The 25,223-nt window shown below is 38.9% G+C and overlaps 1 protein-coding gene across 1 annotated transcript; it reads right to left on the reverse strand.

The window, feature by feature from the left end:
• Window positions 1-505: 505 nt before the first annotated feature.
• On the reverse strand, window positions 506-12,294 carry onecut3a (one cut homeobox 3a). The gene is made up of 2 exons (XM_051095103.1): window positions 11,102-12,294; window positions 506-810 (listed from the first exon to the last, which is right to left on the reverse strand). Exons 1-2 carry the CDS (start codon window positions 12,147-12,149, stop codon window positions 506-508), a joined length of 1,353 nt encoding a protein of 450 aa, XP_050951060.1. The 5' UTR covers window positions 12,150-12,294.
• Window positions 12,295-25,223: the final 12,929 nt, after the last annotated feature.

A 25,223-nucleotide genomic window follows, 5' to 3' on the forward strand; every position in this document is an offset into this window, starting at 1 on the left:
CTGGGTGAACGTGTGAGTCCTTGTTGGGAGCTCGTTCCGTTTCACCTTCAGTAGAGGTCGACGTCCTTCGCTTTTCTGTCCGTATCGATTAGTCTCTCAATTCATTAGCTTAGCATATGATCTGAGAGCCTCAGTGAAACAACTGGCCATTAGGGAATTGTGCCGCCATGGGCCCGAGAGAGTGATGATGCAGGTGGTGGCTTTTTTTGACAACCTTGCTTGAGTAACAAGCCTTCTGTGCTGTGAGCTGTGAGCTGTGAAAGTGCTCGTTTATCCTCAACTGCACAATTTCAGCTCACTTTATGGTGGTTTATGTGAATACAACGTGGTGCTTTTCCATGTGGAGATGTTTGGCTTGATTTCATAACAGTCCCAAAGTAAAAGGTTGCATTTAACATGAAACGTCGCCATTTTTTGGCAGCAGTGGGATTGATTGGCACGCAACGGGTGACTGTGAGGTTGGACTGATCCAGTCTCAGCCGCCCAGGGGAAAAGGGATTTAGATTTAGGCCTTGGAGAAGGTGGTGGCCGAGGTGCCTGGCTGGCCAGGACTGGCTACATGGCCGTGATGATGTTCCTCGTGCCAGCGGTCGACGCAGCGGCGCCGTGCGTTCATGAAGAAGTTGCTGACAGTGCTGAGTTCTAAGCCCAGCTGCTGTGAGATGGTCAGCTGCATTTCCTTCGAGGGCCGCTTGTTCTCCTTGAAAATGGCGATGAGTGTGCGGCGCTGCAGGTCGGTGAAGACCAAGCGCTGCTTCTTGGGTGCCATGTTGCGTTCCTTGTGCTGCTCCTGTTCTTTACGTTTGCAAGCTGAATGAGAAAGATCAGGGAAAGGGAAGTAGACAAAGAAAACGGAGAAGAAAAAAATTCATTAGCCTCGTGTTTGCTCTACATACCGAAATGCCCCATTTCAGAGCAAATTCCACAGATGAACGGCTTTGCAGGGAGTCGAAATGTTCAGACTCTCCTGTTTGGCTGTGGATTAATAGTGATTTAAGACAAATCCATTCTATCTCCCCGGAGGTCAAAAATCATCCCTTTAAAGAGAGCAGACAGAGCAGGCCAGCGGTGAGCACCTCAGCCTGGTCGTTGGAGACACTGCTGTTTGATTCAATATTAATGCAGTTTGGGCTCACAGTAGGAGAGCGAGTGACTGGTATACAAAAGTAGGGGTCTTTGTGTGAGAGAGAAAGAAAGAAAAAAGAGAGAGAGCGAGAGAAAGAAAAGAAAGAAAGAGAAATAAAAAAACGCAAAGACGCAAGGGGGGTATTGACTCATCCTATTTTAGTGTGTATGTGTCTGTTTTTGGAGGTGGGGTCGTCCGCAGAGACTTCGGTCTGAACGCCCCTCCAGCAGGTCTGTAGTCTGCGACTTCAAACGGAGGCCACTGGAGGGCACGGACCTAAGAGAGGCAGAGTATTTTCGAACTGCCTTTAACTCACACCACCACCTCCCTGTATGTTTCTGTCCTGGCAATGCAGAGAGAGAGATTCTGGCTGCCTACTTGAGGGCAGTAAACACTGAGTGTTAGGAAACATGAGTATGCCAAGAAATGTTTTAGTTCGTTTGCAGCTTGAAAGTACAAAAGACATACTTTATTTTTACACTATTTCAGTGTTTTATTATTGGTTTGTTTTCCAACGCACTCAGACCTTTTGCTTCCCTCAGCATTTTGTGAATGAATCATTCATTTCTTTCTGTAAAGGCAGCAGCTCTGCGTCTTACTCGGGTTTTATCTGTCTGTGAGCGTTTGTGGAGTGACTGGAGCCAAACTGTGGTGCCATGTATCTAATTACACTGAGCTGAGGCCCATTGATCACGTCACCTCTCACAGTCAAATCTGTTTACTACAGGCGTCTAACTGCCTGGACCGCATCCATCATATTCAGATTCCATATCAGCCACTCTACGTTTACACACACACACAAGCACACGCCGTTAAATGCATAGTACACTTGAAGTGTACTGCTTAAATGTTGACGGTACTTTAACGTGCCTATAATATTTGTTTTCGCATAACATTACTCCTATCGCATAAAGGTGTCTCGGAGCGCTGAGGCTAAAGTGAATGATGAAGCTTTAAAGCCTTTTAAATTGTAATGAGTCGTCTGTGTTGCTCGACTGAAATAACTATGCCTGAAAAAGCAGACCTCAGCGTATCTGACGTGGACGACCTTTCAGCAAGATTTACTGGAGCCTTTTGTTTTTGAACGCCATTTGCCTTTTGACAGTGGTTTTCTAGCACCGCACGTTTTTAATATTTATAACCGTCAGACCCAAGCTGTGTTTGGTGTTAAAATCTGCGTCTACCAGCAGGTGTCGCTGGCGCTATTCCCTGGTGTAAACGGTTTACAGGCGTAAGATTTTGTAATCAATATTGATCGATCGGTTGGGAAGGGGGCCCTGATTACTGAACCAAGCTCGGCGTAGAAAAGGAAAAAATCGATAGCTGCAGACTTTAGAGCTACAGTGAGCAGAGAATGGGACAGAAGCAGAAATATATTGTACAGAAAAAAATAAACCGATGAGTGACGAAGAGTGAATTGAAACATGCGGATGGGATTTTTGACACTTTCTACTCGCTTATTAGCACCTCTGAGGAATTTCACAAATTCTAAATAAAACCAGACTGACTGTAGGCTCTCTTTCTTTCTTTCTTTCTTTCTTTCTTTCTTTCTTTCTTTCTTTCTTTCTTTCTCTTTCTTTCTCTCCTTTCTTTCTCTCAGTAGCCTGTGCGATCTATAAACATTCCATATGGTCAGAATGGATGAGCTGGTGGACTCTTGTTCAGATGTTTATGATTATAGTAGGCCTACGTTATACAAACGTAAGTTTTTATTTGAATTAATTACGCAAAACAAAATATTGAAGGGTTTTCACCTGGCACATCTTCTATTGCAGGTACAGCGGTTGAGCGCAACGGTCGTTTCACAAACTGGGTGCATTTTCGTTTTGAAAAGTCGATTTTCTTTATGTAGATTTCTTTAAGATTTTTAGCATCTGTCATATAAAGGAATGCTTTTAAATTGTGCTTTGCCTTCTCAAGTTAAATGTAACAAAATACAAAAAAATTACAAAAATGACATTTGACGGTAACAGAGTTGACAGTTTTACGTCCACACGGTTATACAGCCATTGCTAGACTTGTACTCAAGGTCATGACACTACGTGTTTATTAGAAAAATAATTTACATTTTTTATTTGTAAATATTCATTTAGTAGTTAACTGTACAATATCATGATAACAGAGTTGACTGTTGACCGATACATCACAGCGATAAAACGAAAAGACACTTGTTCATATTGTGACGCGGATATGATGAAATTGTACATTATTTAACAAAGATAATAATAAAAAAGAATGTGATTTTTTTTTTTTTTTAATTAATATATTTATTTTGTATGATAACACATAGCACTTTAGCTTTTCATTAGATACATATGAAAGGGACACGCTTTTCATGAAATGACTCTTATACGCAAATATCTAAGATGGTTAAGTAAAAGCCTACTCCTAACTTTTCTACGGCTGTTTCCTATGTTCTCTAGCAGAGCAGTTTCTGACTTGCCTTGCAACACACCAGTGATAGCAGGGTAGGCCTGGGGTGTTCAATACCGGTCGATAAATCCGTAAATAATTCGTTTTTGAAATTCATTTCATCTAATTAATTATAGTTCCATGAAAATTGTTCTGGTAATGAGCCAGAAACTATGGTAGGCCTGCCTTGTACCAATGGGGCGCTGAGTCTAAATTCGAAATAATACCAATTTAATAGCACTGCGTGCTGTGCAGTGTGGGGAATGACAAATGAGGACACACTGCAGTATGATTCTGAATAATGACTAAAAAACACAGCTACAAGCGTCCAGAAAACCTCATTTATGTATGACCTATAATAGTGTTAATTAGTCTCGATGTGGGACATTGGCCAACCGCAGGTACGTCTTTAAATTACTCCATATTTACCGCTGATGTACGCCTAACGCTTATTTATTTGTAATAAATGAGGCTTAATCTATTCGACTACGTACAAGTGTGTTTTGTAATGAGAGCACTTAGATTTAAGCATGTTTTAATGCTTTTTTATTGTACGGTCCAGTGGATTAGCTATAATGTTCATCGTGTTCATCAACTATGATTCGAACAAGTTTATATAAATTGTAATATATACAAAAGCTGTCTAAAATAATCTTATTTGAATAGCTGGAAAAAAGGTCAAATAATGAGACGACTGTTTGAAATATGAAAACTTAAAACAGACTTGGCCTTTATGCATTCTTTTCTTCTTTCCGGTTTTTTTTTTATTTTTTATTTATTTATTTATTTTTTTTTTTTGCCTTTTTTTCTCTGCTAGAATAGTTGTTAATTGGTAAGCTCTTCTTGTAAACAAGATTGTGCTCAAGGCTCTCTCTAAATACTCGACTAAATTTAGTGTAATTCGATAAGGAAAGATCAGTATGCTAATATTCAGGTAATTTGAAATAACAGCTCAACCGGTTAGTTATTGAAGCCAAGACAAAATCGCAAATCATTAGCCATGAACGTACGTCAGAATCTTTGCGTTGACTATATTCAAGACATTATTAAAACAACTGAATTCAAAAACAACTGAATCACATTTATAAAATCTTATAAACTACGACACATACGTAGTTTAGCACAGTAGTAAAGCGTATTGTCCAAGTATTGTCGGTGTGAATTATAGCCAATTATTTTTAGGCGGGAACAGTTTTTCCCCCAGTAAGCTAAATATAAAACGTTAATGACGTAGGCCTGCTTATGTTAGGCGACATAACGTCTGATACAGATTCGAATGGAAAGCGTTCGATTAGCGTTCTGTTGCTATGGTAACTTTTGTGGTGACTGAAAATTGAAAGGTATACGTTCGTAAAAAGAACAACACACTTTGATCTTTGTTGACTGAATGACCTTAATTGTTGCACCCTGAAGTGGCTAAACCAGCAAACTATGTTCTACGTGTCAAATGGATATCAGTCTTATACGTTCAAAGCTTATGATATGAATCGTTGCCATATGATAAATTATTGATATTGCAGAATACAGTGTGTGTCTTTGAAGGTACAGTGAAATGTAAGGGGCAAACGATAAATGCACTACCCATCAAAGGCAGTCATACATGTTTGAAGTATAGGACTACATTTGGCTTTATAGGCCCATGGCAGGTTCTTGTCTTTGAGGGTTAAACGTGGGTTCATCATCACAGCTAATTGGAACTAAAATAACCAAACTCCAAGGGTTCATTCCAAGGGTTCTGGACTTCACAAAGTCTAAATAAATAAATAAATGGTGTCTCCTGTGAAAGCTGGAGGTGTATGTGCACTCTCTTGGATTTCAAGTGGGAGGACTGAGGGAGTGCAAGGATCGATGGCTAGCCGCGCCGCTCAGCCGACCAGTCTGCCTAGGATCGATGCATAGAGTGCGGCTGAGCTGAAATTGGGAGCGGAGTGGCTCCCATAGAGGCCTATCCAGCGGTGGTTAAAAAGTCAGTGTGTCATGAAATTGCCCTTGTATGAATATGAATTGCTTTCATCCGCAGCTATTCCACAGAGGGGCGTGTTTTGCATGAGCGTGGTTGCGTACATGTCTAAATATATTTCACATCAGTGCAATTAGAGATATGAGTGGAAATCTGAATTCATAATAGATAATCTGTTGGGAAACATTAATGTAAACAGCTGATATGTGGGGTTGGTATGATGCGGGTGAGGCTAGAACATTATTAATGAGGTTACGCCTTTTTCCGCTTTTTTCCAGCTGCTTTCTCTATCAAGTGGCCTGACTAAACAAGCAAATGACTTTTAAAAGTCTCTCACCTTTAAAACAATCCACTGGTAGGCTACCATTTCTTTAGGACTTATCATGGATTGATTTTATCTTTCCCTCTGATTTGATTTATTGGATGTCTGCTGGTTTTATCAGCATGACTTGGTGCTAATCGTCTCAAAGGTCGATGTTTTGACAGGGGCCGTTTCTGCTGACTTAGCCATGGTGGGCGAGGTAAAGGTGGGCCAAACCTGTGGGTTAACTACTGTACAAGTTAGTACTCAAAACATTTGTTTTAAGAACTAAGCTTTTCTTACTCATCTCATTAATGTTGACTGGATCATAACACAGGAGATCAATAATCGAATGGTCTAATAAAACTGTTGTTTAAGTTAAACCTCTGCTCTATAGGCATATCGACACATTGGCTTGTGTTTGGTTGTAAAGACTGCTTGACCTGCAATTACAGTGGAGTGAGTTTAAGAGGTCTGAAGGGTTGAGAGACCAAACACCCTCCACAAAGTGTTGAAAGAACATTTAAAACCTCGGAAAATACCACAGGATTGATCAATAGGTTTCATTTCTTGTGTGGACTCAAGCTGTCATTGAACATGCACAGCTACACTCTACAAAAAAAAAAAAAAAAAAAAAAGATTCAGTCAAAACCAAAGAGTTTTTTTACAGCCTGATGCCAGAATAACATTTTTTAGCTTTTGCTTTTTACTGGTGATCTGATCTAACATCAAAAACAATTTTTTCATCTCCAAAGGAGAACCATATACAGCAAAAATGGTTCTTGTAGGGGTTTCTATAAGAAGGTGGTCCTTTTGCGGAAACTAAAGGACCGTTATTACAATCTTTATTTATAAGACTGTAACTTCAAGGAATATTTTAGAATGTTTACGAACTAAAACTCTGAACGATGCTGTGCAGCTGACATTGTGGGCTTTGGGCTTCACAGCTGTTACAAGTTGCTTTGATTGGCTAATTTAGCATGTTGTGGGCTCAGTGCATCTGTAAATGGTGTAATGGCACACCAATAGAGTCACTACATTGTTAAATGGCCCTTGATGCCTCAAGATGTGTCAGTAACCAGCCAGCCTCTCATCCTCTGGAGGGAACATGTGGTTTTGAATCTGACCACACTGGTTAGTTTGAATGGTTTTTATGCGTTAGGGTTATGTTTATGTTGTTGTTTTTGCCAGTAAAAGGCTGTGCATCCATGTATATAAAAATAAACATTTATATTTCTAAAAATAATTAGGATAGACAATTGACGTGTCAAATTGTAAGTGCAAAATAATTTAATAATTTAAAATATATTGCGCTGGAAAGCGTTCTCAGACAGGAGTTCTTTAAAATGATGCGACCCAATAAATTAGTCCAAGAGGGAACGTAAGAAAAAGCACCTTTGTGCTTATAGCGGACTAGCTTTCAAGTCACACTAGGATGCATCAGATAAGGCAGAAAGTGTAGTATATTTACTACATGTCCAAGTGCTTTGTGCCGTGACTCAATCGAGTTGGAGGCGTTGTTCTGTAATATCAGCTATGATGAAATTATTAAATCCCCCCCTTGGTAAAATTTAGTGGTGACGCAATGCAATTTAACCCTTTGATGCTCTCCTCCTAGGCGGCACGGTCTCTTAGCAATTTGATTTAAAGGTCACTCTCTCCTATCGATCCATTTTGGCGGGCGAGCACAGAGATTGATCATGAAAATCTAAGCTCGCGGAGACAGTACTGCACGCATTATAGAGCAACAATGTTAGATCTTATGGAGGCGCGTACATATGTTACTCTGTCCTCAATTATTTAAAGAACAGGAGTAAGGAGCTGGTTTAAGATATTACGTAAGATACGGTATGTTGTCTGTCATAATGGCATTTACTCTTGCAAATAAGGCTGAAACATCAGCAAAATAAACATCTGTCAATCTACATATAGATGCAATAAAACCTGCATCTCTAGCTAAAGGTATGCGCATATCCACGTTGTTTGCAAATAATGAATTGATATATTCGTAGCCTGCGTATGTATTGCTTTATACAAGTACGCACAGATTTTTGAGCAGCGTTTAAGTAACAACAAAAGTTGTGATTTTAAAAAATCGGAATTCGCTAAATTGACGCCTACGTAGAGAGGTAGCTTACTGAGGTTACCATAGCAACGGTGCGCTATTCCAGCGCGTTCCCTTTGAAGTGCATCGTCGTACTGTCATCATTTATTACTATATTTTTTAGATTTAGTATTCACGCTGTTTTTTAGAATACCGCCAAACATATCACGTAAAACGTGTTTTATATTTTCCATTTATGTTTTTTAAATACTTGACCTTTCGCTAGCAGTAGACAAACAAATTGTGTCCATGCAAGACGAACCTCAAAAGAAACAGTAAATATGAAAAATACTTTTAAAAGTCGACTAAAAGTCGCATAATGGAGAAACCCTATCTTTAAAATAAGAATAAGGCAGTAGGCCAAGGGGGGAGGGGACGAAAGTGAAGTTTCTCCCATTTGGTTTAACTGAAGCTATTGAAATAGCAAACCTAGCAATGGAAATCAATACAAATTCACTGCTTGTTATATAGACCCAAACTATAATGCAAGACCGTTTTAGTCACATGGGGCATATACAAACGGTGGGTCTAAAGATGCAGGCGTGGTCATGGAATTTGCTGAAATAATACTATGAAATAATCATATATATAAAACGGCTTCCATGCATTTGTTTACCAAACAGGTGACCCCGTCTTCATTTTTCACTTCTGGCTCTATCAATTATTAAGGTCAACATCGATCATTTTCTTGGCCTGCCAAAGCCCGTCTCCCCAGAAAATGCCTCGATTCGCTAATCCTAAATCAATTGCGTCCATCCTCGTGGGCTGGGAACTGGAGGCGAGACTGGAAGTCATTTTGATGAGGAGGAGGATGATGATGATGTTGAGTGAAAAGCAAACCCTACACTTCAAAGTGTTAAAGTGTGTATATATGACATGGATTGATTGCGCTCAAAGACTAATTCTTATCTGTAGAGTTTAACAGAAATTATCAAGTGGCTTAAAAAACACAGAAGGGCAAGGCGGTGGTATAACTCCCATATGAATGCTACGCAAGCAATTTAGAGGCCTTAAATTATATGTAGTTTAAATTTATATAAGGGAAAAGGCAAATTTACGATCTCGTCGTGGTGCATTGCGTATATAAACACGTATTATTTTATCATCTCCTTCTCTCTCGTTCAGGACTACAGGAGAGCCTCCATGTGATGCACAGTAAAATCTACATCCTTCCTCCTAAACGAAACAGTAGGTAAATCCAGAGTCCAATGGGAGAGAGTGCTGAGCCGGTATAATTGATAGATGTACTGGCTATCTTTATTGATCGCCGTATTGATTGGGCCAAATACATTGAGATGGAGTGTGGAATACAGCACAGATGCTGAGACGAATTGTTTTTCATCGTTAATGCAATCTTTAAACATTGCGCATTGCGCAGCAATTGAGGATTGCAATTTTTCTGTCAGATTTACGCGTCATGTGTCTCATATACCATGTGTACATGCTGCTTATTTAGTCGTTTTTTAAATATTCTAAAATATTCTCATTGTTTGTTTTTTTTTAACTGGCATTACTGTCCAAAAGAAAAACACGCTTCAGCGCCCCAGAAGAACAATGCCAAATGATCCCACAGACACGGGCATTTTCACATTAGCCAAGCAGTGCCACGGCATTGATTTTTGTGACTGTGATGAATTTGGAATAGTAATTTGAATTTATTGATTGATGTAGTGAACGAGTATTCCCAGACTCTCTATGAAACACAACCCCCAACTTCTACATGCGCGCAGTGCATAATGGCTCATTTAAATGCACTTGCTTTTGCTATTTGCATACCATAGTAATTCCTCACTGAGCTAAATTTACTATAGATCCAGGACGTGCAAGGTATTATTTTATTCAAAGAATGCCGGTGTTTGTCAAAGTAGGCTACAATTTTAGAGTTTTAACAAAAGGGAATACAAACAATAGTACCTCTACTAAAAGCTACAATGTAAGGTGTATTAAAATATATAATTTACACATATAATATTTTAAATTATATTTTTTTATATATATAAATATCATTAATTGCTTTTTTATATGGACGCATTGTAAAGTGTAAAAGCGAAGTTTACCCGAAAGACATGGAGTTACTATACCTATAAGTCACTACCTGTAGCAATATAGAGTTCATCTTCTGTTTAGGGTAACTTCCTTTTAATAGGGTGTGGAAGAAAAAAAAATCTCGATGCCTAATTAGCTTTAACAGCAACGGCACTTAAGAGGACAATTGAATAGCGTTTAAATCTTTATTTACCAGAACAACTTTAAATGCGCAAAGGAACAATTTACATTCCATTAAGTGCTTTTCAACGGGGCATTGACTGGAACTAAAATATGCCACTATATCCTGGTTAATTGAACCCACAACTGAAATACGACGTGAGGTGATAGGTTTGGACGGGTCAGCGGCCTCTTTGCCAACCGTTATCAAAGGTAATGTTCAGTACACACACCTTTTCTTATCAGTTTATACACATTTTCTTTTCAGCGAACACATTTTAAGGTTAAGACTGCACATTCGTCTGCACTGTTTTTATTTGAAGAAGGAAAAGAAGTGAAGCTGAGTAGGAGACAGGTTGGTGTAAAACATTTTTTTTCTTAATGTCTCGAAGTCAATGGAATCAAATTATTTAGAAAGAACTATTTAGAAAAATAAATATCAGTTTTTACTTTTATAGTACACTTTACAAGTCACTTACATTAGGCCTTTCAACAAACCTAAACACTTGCAATAGGCCACAGATGATGGTATATGTGGTGTATGTTAAGTAAATAAAAATACACAGGCTAACTGTTTTCACCTGCCTCCAGTCTTTAACACATGCTAATAATTTGACAGTGGCCATAATAATTATGTACATATGTTTGCTCAGCAAATATAGTCAGTGGAATCATTTTAGATGTCCCTAAAAATACTTGTTTTAACTTTGGGTTCATTACACGGATACACGGCTTGTTCGTCTGCTTACTAAATGTTTTGATCATTATCGTCTGTAATTTTATTGTCTTCCTGAATAGGAACAGATGCCTTCAGATGAACTGTGAGAAATCAAACACAACTATTAAGAACCAAGAATGTTTGTGGATCCATGCACAGTGTATTGATTACATGATTGAAGAGCATGGAAGTAGATAGGAGTAAAATATATAGATTTTGTGATATTGTTTTGATTTCCTCTTTCGCTCGAGGAAACTTAAGTGACCTTCACTCACCTGCAAGCCTAAGGGCCGACATGCGCTGGAACTCGGGTTCCTGCAGCCACTTCCACATCCGTCTGAACGTCTCCCGACCTGACTTGAGTTTACTCCAGGGTTTGGGATTCCGCAGGAGGTCAGAGAGAGTTCCTTGAGAGCGACACAAGATCCTCTGGGCAAAGATGGCCTGTGGGATGCTATACCTCTTTAACTCCGCCGTTATTCGCTGAGCCACCTCTTTGGTGTTGATCTCCTCCACCTGCCCTGACCCACCACCCTGCCCGCCGCCTCCTGCTGCCTGCCTATCCCGCTCCGACAGCACCGAACCGTTCGCCTGAGAGTGTGAGTGACTGTGGTGGTGGTTGATGCCGTTGAGAGAAGACATGATGCCCGCCCCATGTCCCCCTAATCCCCGCGCCAGGTGCTCCTCGCCCCGGCCAAGCATCGCAGCGTGGGACTCGAAGCCTCCCGTGGAAATCATCTTGTCGTTCCCCAGGTGAGCAGTCGGACCGTAGGCGCTCAGAGTCTGTTGAGAGTTGTGCAAAGACCCAAGGCCGTTGGAGAGAGGCGATAAAGGTGGTCCCATTCCGGACAAGTCTTTGGAGTAGTGACCGTATAGGTTGCCCATGGACGCGAGGCCCCGGTCATCCCGCATCAGCGTGAAGCTGCCGCTGACGTTCCCAGCGGCGAGACGCTGGTGCGCGGGATGGTGATGAGCGTGAGGGTGCGGGTGGTGGTGAAATTTCTCTGAGACGTTGGATATGGGAGGCAGATGGTGCTGCAGCGGCGTCAGGGTGGTATAAGTGCTGCTCAGACTCATGCTCGAATCGCACGACATGGTCATCGCTGGATGGAGAGGACCGGACAGCGAATGGTCCGTGCGATACTCCCCGGCCCCGTCCAATATCGAGGCCATGCTGGACACCATCGCTGACCTCCCGTGCGATGACACCAAGTTCCTATGTGTCGCCGACTGTCGCGAGTGAGGCGAGTTCATCAAGTCCCCCGTTTGATGGGAGTGTGACACGCCGTGCAGATTCCCAATGTTTTCCATTGTAAGTTCCATTGTTGAAAGACACTGTTTTCCCCTCTCTCTCTTTCCTTTCTCTCTCACACTCTCCCTTCCAATAAATTTTAAACGATCTCAAAGCCGCTCGCCACTGATCCCCGAGATCTTCAGTGTTAGTCAATCCAGCATTTCACCACGCACATGTACGTACGCCTGGTGTCTAAACGCTTGTATCTATCGCCGTGGCGCGCTTCTTACTACTGACAGTCGAAGCTGACCGAGTGAGAGTGTCTGCCTCGTGACCGCGCAATATATTAAGATATGCTGTGCCTGTGTGCACGGGCGCGCGCACCGCACAATATAAAGGTTCTTCGGTGATTCTTGGGTTCAGCAAAGAGCCTTTTTTTCCTACCAAGAAACAACTGAGATCTTGATGTTGAAAATGAGTAGCCTATACAAGTCCTTCAGCCTATTGGTTTCTGGTTTGTTTAAAGCGCCAGTACGCTATAAATGTTTAAATGCTATAAATACTTACGCTATAAACGACTTAAAGAATAAAAATATCCGTGTGAAACTTAAAGACGTAAAAGCCTTTTTAAAGGGTGTACACTTCTGACTACATCAGACGTCACCAATACTGTCACCAATACTGTCTGTTGTACAGGCGGTAGACAATATAGGTGATTCACTTACTCTCACAGTTCGTCCCTCTGCTGTCGTTAAATTAGAGACCGAAATCGAGTTCTTTTACTTATATGGGGTGACATCCTCACACTTTGACACTAGCAATGTTATTGGGGATTCCTTTATGGACATGATTCATCGGTTTCTCCTGATAAAGTTGCTTAACTTGGCGCCAGCGAGCGACATCTTAATGGTTAAATATTAATGGATTTCCCAAACCCAAAGTAGATAAGATAGTCAAATTCCTTTTGAACGACATGAGATCACATGATTAATCATATCATATTTGTGTTTAACGTTTGGAAGTTTAACGAAATTTCATTATCAACCAAATGGGCTATTTGCAGTTTTATGTTGTGGCAGAAACTCATGTGATGTAATTATCGGCACCTTGAATAGCCAAAAAATAAACTTATTAAAACAGAGAAAGAAAGTGAGGGGGGGGGAAGGAAAAAGTCAAACTTCATATTTACTCAAGTTTTAGGCTGCACAGCCTATACTTTTATTAGAGAAGTTTCTTTCTGTTTTGTATTTCCATGATGCTGCATGGATAAGGATAACGTGCAAAAATATCACATTGATTTCTTTACTTAGCCTAGTCGTTACATTTACATACAGGCCTAGCTTTGTGACTCACTAGTCTTGATCATCTCTTTTCAGCCACTGAATTATTAGTAGGCCTATTCTGTTTATATAAACAGCTGCGTATGGTTACCGCAAAAGTAGTGGGATTTTGAAAATACACAGCTTATGTATTTAAACGTTTCTTCTTTTTGAGATAATAGTCAACATTGTTAAAATTCATTTGATTAGCTTAAATGAATACACCATTGCTTAGTTGTTATTGTTTTTCCCCACTCGATGATCACTTCCGGTTCACGCCTATTATTAATACACTCAGTCGTAGATCAATAAATTAATCATTCAGAATGGGACGGGTAATAAATGTAATATATTTGTTTTCCCTAAGAATGGCCTCGCAAAGGGTGAATCCCCATTGTCATTGACTATCATAGGCCCACTCATTTATTTGACTATATTTATTGCCGTCAATAAATAAAACGGAAGAAAAACATCCATATATTTAATACCGAGAAAGGCCACTTTATTTTCGGTCGAATTTCAGTGGATCTTAATCGCTGGACGAGAAACAGCAAAATAGTTATCTTTGTGTGTATAATAGACCTAAATCAACACCACAACTAAAAAAATGACCTTAACTTCACTATTTAGCTTCACTGCAAATATCCAGATAGGAAATTATAATTTTATTATAACGATGAACAGGACCATGACATTAGAAAAAACAGCCTTGTGCTTTGGGATTGCTGTTTTCTTATTGATCCTTGCAATCAGTGTTATTGAAAATAAATTAGGCCGCTCGCAAATCTGTTTGCTGCAGCCTTGCAGATTTGTACTCACGGTGCCATCACTACTTATATTCTCATACACTTAAAATGTGCTTTTATGTAGGTTTTTAGTTGTTGTGAAGTAAGTAGTTGGTATTTGACCATATGCAACATAATCCTTAATTCCAGTGTATTTTTGAAGGCTATATTAATTCCAGACATCTAAATGAACTCAAGGGTCAGTGATACGATAATGTTATGTGGCGGCCGTGTGTGCTATACCCGACAAAGAGGTTTCAGATATTTCTGGCTCATATATCTGGACACAACCACAATTGATTATTGCATTGATTTGTTCCTTGCTATTTACAAAATCATGCTCTGCTATGACAGGATAATTGAATGCGGTTTAATGTAGAGATGAACGGTAACAGCTGATGCGTTTGCTGCTGAGAACATCGTACAGTCAGTTTTATGATAAGTTTTCTGCATATCGTTACATTTATGATATTGACACACAGTATATTGCAGCCTATACAGTGTCTTTACCTACCTGTCGATATATTTACTGTTATTACTAAGTTATTATATTTGCTAAAGGTAAACATTAGATAAAAAAGCGACAAATAATAAAGTTAGAAAAGAGTATCAATGGTTTATCAGATTAAATGATAGAAACGTACCATACACATGCTGAGTGAGATTGTACACACTTTTGATACTTCGATTCAAACTTTTTTTCGATATAAATGTAAGAAAAAAAAAATATATATATATTTTCAGTGAGATTTCAGAAAGTGGCCTATTTAAATTGCAACATTGCTTTGACATTGTAGAAAGACGTTTGGCTTTGTTTTAAAATGACGCTTTTTATGCTGTTTTTCTAATTGTAATTATTTGTGTGGGCCTGAGTAGGTTGAGAGGTTGCTCATACTGCATATTTAAAATCTACCCAACAGAAATTGAATTCTTTAGGGGGGTAAAGTTTTGTGCTATTCTATAATAACAATGTTTTGATTCTCTGAACAATGTCTAGGAGCCTATAATGTAACATTGTACTTGCTGCATAAATTATTAGAGAGCAGACGCTGATTTAATTTTCGCTCGAATATTCAAATGTGCTAGACGTACCCTGTGGCTCACATAGTATGAAATATTAAAGCTGTCGATATCTAAATAGAGACTAGAAAAGCCATAGAGACTCAATATTTTATTTTGCATTTCTAAGAGTGAGAGTCTACAAACACAATTGCTTAATAAGTGCGTCCACCGGTTGCATTATGATGTATCTGTTTATTTTATATAGAAATAGCTATTTACACTTTAGTTTTATTATATAATTTTTTTGTCAGAAATAATCTGTTGAAAATTAGTTATCACGGCCATAATGGCAGATGACTGTGATTTTTGTTTTAAAATGCATTAGGCCTTCCAATAATCGATAATCAATTTTTTTTAGAAACGAATTGTCCTGAAATATTCAACAAGCAAAATCTACAAATAAAGTACAACAAAAATGTTCACTTCCCGAACTTCAAAACTAAGTTTATTCCCTCCCTAATTTCCTTTTAAGCTAACGGTTTCTTTAAATGCATTATTATATATTTAATTATATAATCCATTTAGTTCCGTATGTATTGCATTTCAAACCTGTTATTCGGATGTGGGAAGCTGGTCATTTAAAAGTGTGTGCTGCTGATAAAATGGCTTCTGTGTAGCGTGCTTTAAAAGTCCAGGTATTCTTTTTACGGGTTTGATTAGTTTCTATCACAAAGTGTGACAAAGATAGACTCAAATTTGCTTGACTGCATTAGTAGTATCACTTGGCTGATCGATCACACCCTAAAGTAAATTTACTTAAATCGGTTTATTGGCAGAAGTCAAGCAGTCCTGTTGAAACTGACCATTGCAGCGTGGAGTTAGGTGAGACTTGAAATTTATTTTCTTATCATACAATAAAGTCCTTCTCTCTGTAAGAAAATAAAGAGTTGTCTCTGTAATACTTCAAATCCCACCTTAAAACTTTGTTTTAAAAAAATCATCGACGTTTTGATGTTACAGAATCATTGTTAAGCTTGTATTACCTTAATACTTAAATTAAAATTAAAAGTTGAAGTTGAACTCTCCGACAAAATGTTTTGTTGCAATGTCTTTTTAACTTAAATTATAAACAAGCTCTTTGGAACGCCATAGTTTCTTGTAGTAACTCAAAAAGCTTTATTTAGTCCTAAAACGATAATTGTTTCTGAAATTACTGAACAACGTGCAGACTATTTTATACGATATAGATAGAGCTCTTGACACGATATATTAAGAAGTTAAATATATCGAATAATATATTTAAAAAATATATTTTTTAGAACTAAGTTCTACACAGAAAAAAAGGTTGAAAAAATATATTAATAATTATTTATTAGATTTTTGTGCTTTTGTGGTTGTTTGGATATATATATATATATCCAAACAACCACAAAAGTATACTTTATAACCATAAAGTTCTTGGGTTCAAAGTTTTCCGCGGTTTTTTAAAGCACCAAAACATGCATTTGTTTTTGTTAATAATTATAAATGAACCTTCTTAAATTAATGTTAAATGCATTATCCTTAAATATCAGTCTGTGAACCTTTTTCAGTTATTGGTTATTAAACTCTATGGTTAAAATCTCTCTTGCGATGATAAAAATGTCATCTTGTAAGACTGAGCCCTGCTCTGCATGTGGAACCGGGTTTTCAGTGTGTTCCGTGTATTTAGAGACCTGTGTATTTGAAAATGCTCTGCGAAAGAGAGCATGTGATCTATGGCTCTGGTCTCTGATCGATATATCCGCATTCTGATCGATTGGTATGGCAGAAATCTCAGGGACCCGTACAAAGCTTTCCATCAGAAAATGCCCCGTTTTAGCTAAACGCGGCATTTAGAACTATTTGTTTGTGTATATATGTATAAAAAAAAAAATCAATATTTATATTTCAATCCGCATTTTGTATGATAGAAATGTGCATTCTTTAATTGTGTTTGCAATAATTTAAATAAGTAATATGAAATATATCAAATAGTTTTTAGCTGTTTTAAATCCGTTCATATCATACGTTTTGTCTGTTACTGACTTTCATAAATATCAGTGTGAAAATACTGTTGTAGGCCTAATGTTCATTATAACTATTAATGCAATTGTTATTCAACTTTTACTATAGATTTTTTTTTCTTGTATGAATTCAAAATAAATCATGTTACTTTACCCTCACTTTGATTTTATTTGATATTTTCCATATTGAAAGACATATCCAACATACATTATTAATTTGTTATTCTTTTTATAACGCATATTCTTTTCCCACTATGGATACTATTTTCACATCTGTTATCTCCTTTTTTTAATGTACAGCTGCAAACCGAATGATACACACTTTAAAACACCCTGAAATGTCTCTGCCTTCTCAGTCTTACGGATAGCCAGCATCATCATTTAAATATGATCGATTATATCGATTATTGTAGGCTGTTTCACAGATGTCATATACTTTCCTTTTTTATCTGACCTCTAGTTTTTTCGAATGAAAATGTCTACATTGCTGTTAGCCTGGAAGCATGTGAAATGCAGCAACAAAAATAGTAGATCATCGCTTATTTATTTGTTTCATGTTGTCAACATGTATTTTTGTTTCTGCTGTGTATTAATAGCCTAATGTTTTATTTCCAGTAACTTTTTGAAATTACCTATTAAGTAATTTCTTTCAGTTCTGCCTCAGTCAGGTGTGCTGACATGTAATGTTTTGTGTTAGACTGTTGCAACTGCTTAAACTATGAAAGGAAAAATCTTTTCTTCATGCGCAATTTATCTAATTTCTTTGGACGGTCATCTCATACTAAGTAAATGTCGACATTCACAACACCACACGATTGTATCCGACACCTCAGCTTACTGATTTTTCCGATAGTACTTTAGTATAATTTACACTGTGGTAATAGTAATGATAACGCATATCAACATAGGGCTAATTAATAATGATAACATTAATATTATCAGTGATCGATCATAAAAGCTGGATTTACTGAAACCGCACTGCTAAGTAATTGGTAATATTTTATGCATTGTTGGTCTCTATTATTAATTCAGACATTAAAAGAATTCAAGAATTAAAAATGTGTATCATATTTTTGAACACTTAAAATGGGCTATTTTGCAATTCTCACACACCTGTCAGTGTTAGAAATGTAGATAACTTTGGAACAAGCTTGTCTGAACTGTTTCATAATTTAAAAATGCAAAATAAACAGCCAAACTGAATTCTGGATCGTCAAAAGCCGCATATGTGAACAAAAAGAACACGAATACTGTAAAATAATCATATGCTGCATTATACTGTTATGCAAAGTCAACATACTGTATATGTTGCAAATTGTTTTCATTTATAGCATGTAATAACTCCTGGTAGAGCAGTGAATTTAGAGTCATCAATATCTGTGTACGTGTGTGTATGCGCGCACCTTCAGCTTTCAATGCGAGGCTTTGGACTGGGAGAGAAATAGCGAGGAAAAAAACATTCCCAGCCTCCACAGCCGAGAAAGCACCGGTTGCTAGGCGACAGGCGAAGGAGAGATGGATTGAAAAGGCATACTCGATCAATTCCGGTGAGAGTGAGGGGGGAAAGGAGAGAGTGACCCAGAGAAAGAAAGAGGGAGAAAGCGATTGTGGCCAAAATCACACTGCAATCTTTAAGCGCGGTTAAAAACCGTCGCTACATTCGGTCTCCGTTACTCCGTTACTTACCGCCGCTAAAACAGTTTTCCCGCCGGCCGCCATTTTCTGAGAGACCTCAAAACTGGCCGTCCACCTGCTTCGAGTTCGTCCCGAACTGACGGGGATTTTGAAAAACGTGCAGTTCACAATTCACAGCCCGATTCGACAGATCCGAACAGATGCCCCTCCACCCCCCACTGCAAGCCACACACACGCACACACGCTCACACCCCGCAGTGTGTGTCTGCACAGAGCAGTGTTGAGTGTATCGACTGTGTATTGATCCTTCCACTCACCTCCCTGCAGTCAGCTCTTGTCCTACATAGCAAGGCCTGTCTGATTCCTCCATTAATGGCCCTTATCCAGCGCCAATCTTTATTTAAACTGAAAAGTAGGAATCAGCACCCCCCTCCAACCCCCACCCGCAGTTAGTCCGTTCTTTCTTTCTTCCTTCCTTCCTTCCTTTTTTATTATTTTCAGCTGTTTTTGATAACTCTACATGTTGCTCTTGCGGTAGCATCGAAATAGCTACCTGTTTCAATCAGATCGAAGCGGTTTGAGTTGAGTTTGAGTTGGAAAGCGATGGGGGATCCTTATCTCCGCCATGCAGAAACAAGCCATAAGCAATAAGACACTGGTTTCTATCTGTGCTGGCACACACAATGGGGATTAATTGATCTCCTAATACCACAGATAAATCAATGTCCTCACCCCCTCCATTTATTTGTCCAATCAGAGCAGGTGTCATTGGATCAACGGACCTCTTCAGCCAATAGGAGGCAGGCTGAGCGCTGACTGACAGCGCTCTATGTTGGATGGAGTCAATCAAATTGGCATTGGCTAGGGAGTTGTATGGACTTAGCTCCTAGAATACTATTCCTCACCGCAAGCTATATCTGAAAATCAAAAGATGTAGTACAACATACAGCGTGAAGACATGTAATGGTAGTACAAACGTAAATTTGAAAAACTAAAAAAAAAAGTAGAGATTTTTACCTGGTGCAGTTTTGAAGTGTTATGTGAATGAACAAGGCTGTCAGAAATTGTGTTTTTCTTGTTTCTTATTTTCCCTATAAATGGACAGTCACACAGAATAAAAATTCTGTCATCTCACACCCTCGTGTACTTCCATCCATGGTTTTCAATGTTCTTCAGAACACAATAGAAGATATTTGAAGAATGTTTCAGCTGTACATCAGTGGGGCCCAAAAGTTTCATGCTTCAAAAAGAACAGAGGTTGCAATGGAATAGGTTTTTTATAACTGTATATACATTTACTGTGTTATCCTTAAAGGGATAGTTCACCCCAAAATGAAAATTCTGTCATTAATTACTCACCCTCAAATCATTCCTAACCTGTAAGACCTTGGTTCATCTTTGCAACACAAATTAAGATATTTTTGATGAAATCCAAAAGCTTTCAGACCTTGCATAGACAGCAATGCAACTAACACATTCAAGGCCCAGAAAGGTAGTAAGGACATTGTTAAAATAGTCCAAGTGACATCAGTGGTTCAACTGTAAAGTTATGCACAAAGAAAACAAAAATAACGACGTCATTCAACAATTTCTTCTCTTCCGTGTCAGTCTTCGGCACACGTTCACAAGAGTATCACAACGCATGCATGTGGTGCTGCTGACACAAAAGCAGGCATTCTGACATAGAACGTCCATCTCTTTTAGTTCATTGGGCCTCCTTCGTCAATCTAACGTAGAAAAGAGCGCACAAATCAACTTGTGACAGAGTTCACATGTGATTCATGAAATACTCATAAGCTGCCAATCTCATCGTACAAATAAATGTAAATTGATAAATGTGGCAGCTGAAAACAATCATAATTTGAAAGCCTTGCCCCTAGAGTTTACGGCACGGAGAAACGAAACCCCGTTAAAAAGAGGAAGTAATCTCATGAAAGAGAAATTCTGACATCAGAGTTCTGACATAAACTCCAGATGGTGCAGTCCGATAGGTCTAGCTCAATCTGACCTGGTGACATCATTGTCACATGGCAGCTGATTGGTTCTCTCCTGTATCAGTAGCCAATGAGCTTACTGTTCAATATTGAAATACCTGTCTTTTGTTTGCTGTAGCAGTTTGCAGCACACTTCAGAAACCCTTCACCCTCCCCAGCTCCACCTGTATAGATCTGCTATGGGGTGATTGCTATATGGGGGTTATTCATATGTGTTATATGTGCAGCTGCAGTATTTCTTACATGTTTACAGCAGCATGTTGTGGATGTATTGGCAGTAGCAAGTCTCGGTAGAAGCAGCAGCGTAGCAGATCTATTCTGCCAAGACCAGATACATTAACATAGTCACGTACATTACCATGCCAATCCCTCTGAGAGTTGTCATGACAGAACTACATTAATTTATATGTATACCAGTAAATATAAGGAAACATTTACAAACATAAACACTATTTAGCCTAATGCTTAGCCTAATGCAGATTTTACATGAACAATGTAACTTTTAAGTTTGATTGACTGCATTTTAGTTTGATGATGAATGGCTGAAATGTACAGTGTGCGTCATATTCTGCTTGTAAACAAGAGGCAGCGCATCCAGGTTCTACATTGAAACGCTGGCTCGCGTGTTAGTAGCACCACACGCATGTGTCACAGTACTCTCGTGGACGCACGTCAAAAACTGACACAGAAGAGAAGAAATTGTCGAATTAAGTTTTTATTTTTGTTTTCTTTGCACACAAAAAATATTCTTGTACCTTCATAAAATTACAGTTGAACCACTGATGTCACATGATCTATTTTAATGATGTCCTTACTACCTTTCTGGGTCTTGAATGTAGTAGTTGCGTTGTTGTCAGGGTCAGAAAGTTTTCAGATTTCATCAAAAATATCTTAAAGGGTTACTCCACCCCAAAATGAAAATTTTGTCATTAATCACTTACCCCCACGTTGTTTCAAACCAATAAAAGCTTCGTCTTCGGAACACAATTTAAGATATTTTGGATGAAAACAGGGAGGCTTTGGCTGTCCCACTGACTGCCAAGTAAATTCCACTGTCAAGGCCCAGAAAAGTATGAAAGACATCATCAAAATAGTCCATCTGCCATCAGTGGTAGCGCCATTTTGGAGAATGTACGCTGGAAGCAAACTGTGTACGCTGTTCTGTGTCAGCCATACTACAAGGATACATCTTCTACACTTTGATTTGAACGAAAACAGCGTATCTGTGTGGTGCGGCTGACAGAACAGCGTACCCAGTTTGCATCCAGCGTATATATTCTCCAAAATAGCGCTACAGTGATGCAGATGAGATGAATTGTTGAATAAAGTCGTTATTTTTATTTTGAGTACAAAAAGTATTCTCCTCGCTTAAAATTCAGATTGAACCACTGAAGGCAGATGGACTATTTTGACGATGTCTTTCATACTTTTCTGGGCCTTGACAGTAGTATTTACATGGCAGTCAATGGGACAGCCAAAAGCCTCCTGGTTTTCATCCAAAATATCTTGAATTGTGGTCTGAAGACAAACGACATGGGGGTAAGTGATTATTGACAAATTTTTCATCTTGGGGTGGAGTAACCCTTTAATTTGTGTTCCGAAAATTAACAACGGTCTTATGGATGGCAAGTAATTAATGACAGAATTGTAATTTGGGTGAACTATCACTTCAAGTTTAATAAATTCATAAATATAAATTCTCAATCTTACTTCTAGACCCCTATAATTTTATGTTCATGGCCTTTATACTTTTTTGCCACTTCAAATCTCTTAGAAATAAATATTTTCAATAATTTGTTTTGCCTCACTGGCATCAATTTAAACAAGCCGTCTACCCCGACTAAGATCTGTACATCTACATATTGTGCATAATAGAGCTGCGTCCTGCATAATGTCCCACTGACCCTCAATGCTGACCCGTTGAAATTTCCAGCTTCTATTCAAGGGATCTTCTAGATGCTCTCCGTCTCTTTGTTTTGCATCCTTTATTTTTTCCACTTCAGATTCCCTTCGTTTACCACAGTCATGATTTATCCAAACATTTTGTATCAAACACGGCTAAAAATATTCCCTTTCTTTCTTGAAGTATTGATTTTGCCTGTAGCATTGTCTATGGTGTGTGTGTGTGTGCGTGAGTCAGTCTTTGGATGTGTTTTATGGGGGTAAGCGAGTGGGGGTGCCAACATTAAAGCAGAAAACGGGTTCAAATACTGTGTTTTTTCCATTTTTAATAAAATCCTTGAATCGCCAGACACCACACAATCATCTTCATCAGCTTCGCTCCCTCAACGCGTCCTCAATTCCTTGGAGTGATTTGACATGTGCTTAACTTTTACCAGACAATCCCATTCAAGTACACTATGAATTTTGCAAGTTAGTCATTTGCAAAATGGATGAAAAGCATATAATTTTGCCGCAACAATCGCAGGCTCTTTTGTCGTCGGGGCATAATGGAAATGGAGGGAACTGATCAATAGGTTATTGATTTTCATTGGATGGAGTTGGGGGAATTGAGAGAAAGCGAACGAGGAAGAAAGAGAGAGGCGGTGGGGGCTGACTGTGAAATGCAGGTTTTTGAAATCTTCTGTTTAGAAGATGAATGCTCCTACTGGAAGCAGGTGATCTTGTTTGTCTCCTCACACTTGCCTGTTTTGAAACACTTCTGGTGCATTGTGGGATTGGCTGACTCACAGGGCATAGTTCGCCTCCTTAAACCGTGTTGCCAAAACACATTATGTGAACTTTAATCAGTGTCTGTTGCGGCACTATGTCAAAGTCTACCAATAAGAAATCATTGTTTGCACAGAAATCCAAAATTTGGATGTCTGCTTTTTCTTCATTCTTCTTTCTAGACCATTAAACAGCAAATTCATTCAGTTCTCTAACCCTCATGGCATTTCCAACCTGTATGACTTTCTTTTTTCTGTGGAACACGAAAGAAGATATTTTGGAAAATGTCTGTTTTTTTTTATACAATATGGTCAATGGGGTCCAATGTCGTCTTGGACCAAACAGACTTTGATTTTATGGACAAAAACAGTTCTTCAGCAATATTGTCCACCTAACCAATTAACTCTACAAAAAGTCACATAAAATACCAAATTGCAACCATTATCACACCTTTATCTCCGCATTTGATGGGGAGTTCCAATTGATCTGTCCTTGAGGCCAATTGGCCTGCACTTTGCAGTGTTTGGGGTGCAGGCTATGTTATCTGGGCCGGTATCGCAGGCGGATGTGTGGTGATACGTGTGTATGGCGTGTTAATGCGTGAAGCTGGACTTGCATTGATCTCTGTGCAGGATGTCAAACATTTTAGCGGCGATCTCGTCCTTGTTATTGCTCTCCACCGCCAGGCTGTTAATGCATAAAAAATCGTTTGTCCCCATGTTTTCCTCCCCATCTCAATTGGACGCCCAGAGCAACAGAAGAATACCACGTTGTTGTACTCCACGAGCACTCCACCCCCTCCCTTCTTTCTGTTCTCCTCGTCCCCCATCCTTCCATTTTTGTGTCCATCTATCTTTACGACACCTGGTTTCATCTCCTTAATGTTTCCGGACTTGACAGTCTCCCTGGTCAAAAATTCTTAATTAAGCCTGCTGTGTGTATTTGCAGTTAGGCAAATTGCAACCTGACGGGGCTAATAAAAACATTTTCGAGAGAGGCAAAGCGAAGGAACCGAGCGAAGGTGTGGAGAACCGTCATCCACACCCCAACAACCCTATCTGTTCCTTCCTCTCTTTATCACTGTCAGCCATTCCCTGCATCCTCGCATTTTCTACATCACAGCCCAGAGGAAGAAGGATTGATAAATATTGCGGGTCTACTTTTGCAGGTCTTTAATCTCTCTCCCTTTTTGTTTTGGCCTGCGGGACTCATCGATTAGAACATTAAATCAAAAATCCTGGAGATATAGATATGAAAGTTTTGTTTGCAAGCTTTTCTCTCCTCTGTGGTTGGTACTTACCCACTCATTAGTCTCAGGTTGAGGAAGCTTCCAGGATGTAGCCAGTACAGCGTTTGCTGTAGTACCTGATAAAAGAAAAAAGTACCAATATCTCAGTACATTAAAAAAAGTCTTGGGCTCCAGCTACTGACCTAGAAGGCCACAGATGTTGACCTTTCAGAATAATTAGCTACATGGATCCATAAAGGCCACATAATCTCCAATGATATTTGATACCTTGATTCCTCATATTGTTTTAAGGGTTTTCAAAGCTATTACATTGATGTCATAACCTTGATGGATCATAATTTTTTGAAAAAATTACGCTGTAAGAAAAGGTTTTCATCCATTTCCATGGACAATAATTTCTGCCATTTCTATTTAATTTGTTTTTGATTTTCTAAATCAGTAACTATATTCAAAGTAGCCAAAAA

This window comes from Labeo rohita, chromosome 22 (assembly GCF_022985175.1).
Source record: "Labeo rohita strain BAU-BD-2019 chromosome 22, IGBB_LRoh.1.0, whole genome shotgun sequence".
In the NCBI taxonomy this organism is placed as follows: Eukaryota; Metazoa; Chordata; class Actinopteri; order Cypriniformes; family Cyprinidae; genus Labeo; species Labeo rohita.